This window comes from Castanea sativa, chromosome 4, assembly GCF_040712315.1.
Source record: "Castanea sativa cultivar Marrone di Chiusa Pesio chromosome 4, ASM4071231v1".
In the NCBI taxonomy this organism is placed as follows: domain Eukaryota; kingdom Viridiplantae; phylum Streptophyta; class Magnoliopsida; order Fagales; family Fagaceae; genus Castanea; species Castanea sativa.
In genome coordinates this window covers 32,557,662-32,563,661 of record NC_134016.1, presented here as the reverse complement: position 1 = coordinate 32,563,661, position 6,000 = coordinate 32,557,662, and the positions used below count along the sequence as shown (strand labels likewise).

The following is a 6,000-nucleotide window of genomic DNA, read 5'->3' as shown; positions in this document are numbered from 1 at the left end:
GAGAAGGCATGAGATTCAATATGATAATGAGCAACGAGGCTTAATGATTTATTTATACTAATGCCTTAGATGCTTGAGATTCTTTAGCCGTGATCTTGTTGGATTTATAATTCCTGTGTTATGGTCCGAGGAACCAAAAAAGAACAAAAGTCAGTTTAGCACTTATGTTTTCGCAAGCGCTTAATTTTTCTTAGACTTGTGGTCCGAGGAGCCAAACAAGAACTAAGGTCAGTTTAACACTCATGTTTTTGTAAGTGATTAATTTCTCTTAGACTTGTGGCCCGAGGAGCCGAACAAGAACTAAGGTCAGTTTAACACTCATGTTTTTGTAAGTGATTAATTTCTCTTAGACTTGTGGCCCGAGGAGCCGAACAAGAACTAAGGTCAGTTTAACACTCATGTTTTTGTAAGTGATTAATTTCTCTTAGACTTGTGGCCCGAGGAGCCGAACAAGAACTAAGGTCAGTTTAACACTCATGTTTTTATTAGTACAGAATTGAAACGAACAGAAGCCACACACAAAAGGAGATTCTTTTCTTAATAATAATATCGTCGTAAGTTATTTACATTCCAAGGGCGAGGAATCACCCTTCCATCCAGATCTTCTAAACGATAAGCCCCTACACCTGCTATTGAGGTAATTTTATACGGCCCCTCCCAATTAGGACCTAACTTTCCCCAAGCAGGATTTTTTGCTATCCCCACTACTTTTCTCAGTACCAAATCTCCTGGTACCAAGGGCCTGGTCTTTACTCCCTTGTCATATGTCTGCTTGAGCCTCTGCTGATAGCTGCCCATCTTCACATTGGCTATTTCTCTCCTTTCCTCAATAGTATTCAAACAATCATACATCCTATCGCGATTTCTCGCTTCGTCATACTGGTCGGACTTCAGGGTGGGAAAACCCGACTCTAATGGTATTAAAGCTTCCATTCCATACGTCATTGAAAAGGGAGTCTCGCTTGTCGATCTTCGGGGTGTAGTGCGATAAGCCCATAATACATGAGGTAATTCTTCTACCCAGCCTCCTTTAGCGTCATCCAATCGTTTCTTCAAACCTGCCAAGATGACTTTATTTGTTGCTTCGGCCTGTCCATTTCCTTGAGGATAAGACGGTGTTGAATACCCATTTCTTATTCTCATTTCTGCGCAGTACCGCCGGAAAGCCTTGCTATCAAATTGAAGACCATTATCAGATATCAAGGTATGAGGGACTCCGAAGCGAGTTATGATATTTTTCCAGATGAATCTTTTTGCATCCACATCCCTAATGTTGGCTAACGGCTCGGCCTCCACCCATTTCGTGAAGTAATCCGTGCCGACGATGAGCCACCTCCTATTACCCGTTGCCCGAGGAAAAGGTCCGACGATATCTAAACCCCACTTAGCGAAGGGCCATGGGCTGGACAACGGATTTAAGTTACCTCCTGGTTGATGTATGTTTGGCGCAAACCTTTGACATTGATCAGATTTCTTGGCATAATCTTGAGAGGCTCTCTGCATGCTTGGCCACCAATACCCTTGGGTCATGGCTTTATGGGCTAATGACCTCCCTCCAGTGTGGCTCCCACACACACCTTCATGCAATTCTTCCAGCAAAGGTTCCACGGCCTCAGGATGTACGCAAAGGAGGTACGGCCCTGCATAGGAACGCCTATAGAGTTTTTGCTCCTCTGATAGCCAGTAACGGGGAGCACTTCTTCGTACCTTCTCGGCCATTGTTCCATCTTCAGGTAGTATTCCGTGCTGCAAGAAAGCTATAATTGGGTCCATCCAGCTTGGGCCTACATGAACGCTGTGAACCCGTACTGCCGAGATGCTGGTCAAGCTAGAGGACAATAAATCCTCCACCATAACCATACGCGGTAACTTCGAACCCAGTGAAGTGGCTAACATTGCTAATGAATCAGCATGAGAATTATGTCCCCTTGGGACTTGTTGTACTTTGAAACTGTCAAACAAACCCAACACCCCTTGGACTTGTTTAAGATAGCTTCTCATCCGTTCATCTTTTGCCTCAAACTCTCCATTAACTTGCCCTACCACCAATCGGGAATCATAGAACACCCTCACTACCTTTCCTCCCAAATGTCTAACCATCTGGGAGCCCACCAAGAGAGCCTCGTACTTGGCCTCATTATTAGTGGCTGGGAATCCCAACCTCAATGACTTTTCAATGACTAGTTTCTCGGGAGATATTAACACGACTCCAACCCCGGCTCCTTTTCGATTTGATGCCCCATCCGTGTAGACTTCCCAAGGAGTGATATTTTCCAACCCAATGGACATTATTGTCATCACGGCATCTTCGTGGTTAACCTGACCTTCCGTGAACTCGGCCACGAAGTCGGCAAGGATTTGCCCTATGATAGCTGTCCGGGGCATATCCTTGATATCATAAGCTCCCAGCTTGGTTCCCCACTTTGCTACACGACCCGTATAATCCGACTTCCTCATGATAGCTTGCAGAGGCAATTGAGTGAGTATTACCACGGTGTGAGCTTGGAAGTAATGAGGCAATTTCCTTGTTGCATGCACCACGGCTAGAAGCGCTTTTTCCAGCAGCAGATATCGCTGTTCTACTTCTTGCAAAGACTTGCTGATATAATATATTGGTTTCTGGACCCCATCATCATTCCATATTAAGACAAGACTTACGGAGTGATTTGTGACGACTAGATAAGCATATAACACTTCTTCCTTCTTGGGCGTCGATAATATCGGTGGTCTAGATAGGTATTGATTTAAATCCTCAAAAGCCAAGTTGCATTCATTAGACCACTGGAAATCTTTCCACCTGTGCAAAAGGCGATAAAATGGGTGGCACCTGTCTGCGGACCGTGAAATGAACCTGTTCAAGGCTGCAATCATACCAGCTAACTTCTGCACTTCTTTCGGGTTCTGAGGGGGATGCAAACCTAAGACAGCCTTAATTTGATCAGGATTAACTTCAATTCCTTTATGAGTAATCATGTACCCTAAAAACTTTCCCGAGCCCACTCCGAAGGAACACTTTGATGCATTCAAGCGTAACTTATACTTTCTTAACACCGAGAAGGTCTCCTGCAAATCTATCAAATGGTCTTCTATCTTCTTACTTTTGATTACCATGTCATCAATATAAGCTTCCATATTACGCCCCAACTGCGCATCAAACATTCTGGTCACCATTCGTTGATAAGTGGACCCGGCATTCTTTAGACCAAAGGGCATCACTCGATAATGGTAGTTACCATTAGGGGCACGAAAAGCCGTCTTCTCCTGATCATTCAGTGACAAAGGGATTTGATGATACCCTTGGAATGCATCCAAGAAGCTCATTCGGGGATGCCCCACAGTTGCATCCACCAATTGATCAATTCTGGGTATAGGGAAAGGATCCTTAGGACATGCCTTATTCAGATCTGTAAAGTCAATACAGACTCTCCATTTCCCATTCTTCTTTTTTACCACGACAGTATTGGCCAGCCACTCAGGATAGAAGATCTCCTTGATCGCACCAGCTTGCTTTAGCTTACCAACCTCCTCTTTAACTGCCTCTGCGTGTTCTTGAGATGCTCGCCGAGGAGGCTGCTGTCTAGGCGTCGCATGGGGGTTAATATTCAAATGGTGGCAGATAACTTCTGGATTAATTCCTGGTACATCATAAGTCGTCCATGCAAAAACATCAATATTATCCCGCAAGAATTGAATCAACTCTTCTCTTTCCTGTACCGGCAGCTTGGATCCGACTTGAAAATATTTCTCTTTATCTTCCCCTATAATTACTTTGGTTAGCTTCTCGGTAGAGCCTTCATCCTCAACTAGGCCGACTTCCCGAGCAGCCTCCTTTAATTGCTATGATGTCTCAGGAATTTCTCCTTCCAACGAACCTCGGCCTGTACGAATGGTGGCAGACGTTAGACATTGCCTGGCTACCATTTGACTGCCATGTAATACTCCTACGCTTCCTTGTATAGGGTACTTCACCATCACATGTAAGGTAGATGAAACTGCCTCCATTGCATGCAACCATGGTCTAGCCAAAATGGCCGTGTATGGAGAATATGCCATAATAACTATGAAGTTTACCTGTACTTCGGAACCCTCCACCTGCACGGGCAGCCTAATCATTCCCCGTGGGATCACCTGGTTTCCATCAAAACCGACCAACGGATGGTCGTATTTTTCCAAGTCCTCCTCTCTCAACTTTAATCCATTGAATAGGTCCGGATACATAATCTCGGCACCACTTCCATCATCCACCAAGACTCGTTTCACATCATATCCCCCGATACGAACTGTGACGACCAAGGCATCATCGTGGGGTTGAAACGTTCCCTCTTTATCCTTATCGGAAAAGCCTAATATAGGCGTCACCGAGGATCTCATTCTTTTGTTTGCTTGATGATTCTCTTCTACGTCCTCATTCCCACACTTGTTTTGAACGGTCATGACCCGAGAAGATTTCCCAAAGTCTCCTCTCGGCTGGGTCAAGATGACATTAATAGTGCCTAAAGATGGTTGAGGGGCCTGACCCCAATATTTTCGAGTGTCTAGTTGTTCCTGTTTCCCATTCGGCTTTGCCAATAAGTGATTGATCTTCCCGGCCCTAATCAATTGATTCAAATGGTCGCGCAGTGTCCGGCACTCCTCCGTGGTGTGTCCCTTATCCTGGTGGTAATGGCAGTGGAGGTTTTGATTTCTCGTGGATGCATCTCTACTCATTTTGTTGGGTGGCCTAAAATATGGCTCATGCCGAATTTTCTCCAGTATGTGATGCACGGGTTCCTTAAATAGTGAGTTAATTAGAGGAGACTCAGCAGTCCTCGGATGGCTTGTAAAGTCTCGTTTGGGCCGAATACCTTCAAACCCCCCTTCCCGAAGATCCTTCCTCTCCAGATACCCTTTCATTTTTCCTTTGCTTTGCATCTGATCTTCTTCTACCCGTTTATACTTATCTATCCGGTCCATGAGCTGACGCATGTCTATCGCGGTCTTCATTGTCAAAGACTTCCTTAACCCATGCTCCGTGGGAAGACCCACCTTGAAAGTTCTCACGGCTACACTTTCCACATCCCCATCAATTTCATTATACGTTTCCCAGTACCGGTCGGAATAGGTTTTGAGTGTTTCGCCTTCCCTCATGGACATAGACAATAGAGCATCCAAAGGTTTTGGAATCCTAGTACAGGTTATGAACCTTGCTCCAAATGCCCTAGTCAATTCCTCAAAAGACCTCAGAGAACCTTCTGCCAAAGCATCAAACCACCTCATAGCCACGGGCCCCAAACTGGAGGGAAAAACTCTGCACATCAATGCCTCATTATTCGAATAAACGGCCATTTTCTGACTAAAATGACTAACGTGCTCTACAGGGTCAGTCCTCCCGTTATACATAGTAAAGATGGGTTGAGAAAACCTACGAGGTAACTTTGCCCTATTTATCCTAGCCACAAAAGGGGATTTGGCAATTTGCCTCAGGGCTTTACCCATTGCATCACTCCCGTCATCGCGATATATCCCATCAGTATCAGGCATCCTTATCTCTTTCTGCTGCTTTGCCCTAACACCCAAAGACACACTAACACGGGTCACACTTCGAGTAGGCTCAAATACTGGGGGATGAATTCCTCCAAGGTTTGCTTCCGAACTGTCACTAGAAGAACTAGCACCACCCTTACGTCTCCGCTTCCTACTATCCACGCACTTGCGTAAGTAAGCTATCTCAGATTGCATCTGTTGCAATACATCGTCGCGAGACATATGCCCCTCAGTTAGTGATCGTTGCTCAGCCCCCAGACCGCCATCATGTGCTTTCACCACCCCTGAGGTATGTCCCTTCCCTTTGTCACGCTGGAGACTTACAGCTACGTCCCTGCTTCGTGAACTTACTGATTCTTCCCCTTCTAGATACACCTCCGCCATACACTTCTAGATGGAACGTGATACGTTGTTGTTGTTCCCACAGACGGCGCCAATTGTAAGGACCAAAAAAGAACAAAATCAACTTAGAGACTT

The 6,000-nt window shown here is 45.3% G+C and overlaps 1 protein-coding gene across 1 annotated transcript; it reads right to left on the bottom strand.

Moving 5' to 3' along the window:
- Window positions 1-620: 620 nt before the first annotated feature.
- Window positions 621-4,965, bottom strand: LOC142632734 (uncharacterized). The gene is made up of 6 exons (XM_075807083.1): window positions 3,873-4,965; window positions 3,217-3,635; window positions 2,539-3,144; window positions 1,454-2,448; window positions 721-1,171; window positions 621-626 (listed from the first exon to the last, which is right to left on the bottom strand). The coding sequence occupies exons 1-6, from the start codon at window positions 4,963-4,965 to the stop codon at window positions 621-623; spliced, it is 3,570 nt and encodes a 1,189-aa protein (XP_075663198.1).
- Between the last annotated feature and the right edge of the window lie 1,035 nt (window positions 4,966-6,000).

What these genes read in the sequence shown, in the direction of transcription:
- LOC142632734 (XM_075807083.1), bottom strand. Translation starts at nt 4,965, where the DNA reads ATGCGTCAGCTCATGGACCGGATAGATAAGTATAAACGGGTAGAAGAA. An exon ending in CACCATTCGTACAGGCCGAG is followed by an intron (nt 3,636 to 3,872) that starts GTTCGTTGGAAG and finishes ATGATGTACCAG; the next exon opens with GAATTAATCCAGAAGTTATC. An exon ending in AAATCTGATCAATGTCAAAG is followed by an intron (nt 1,172 to 1,453) that starts GTTTGCGCCAAA and finishes TCAATTTGATAG; the next exon opens with CAAGGCTTTCCGGCGGTACT.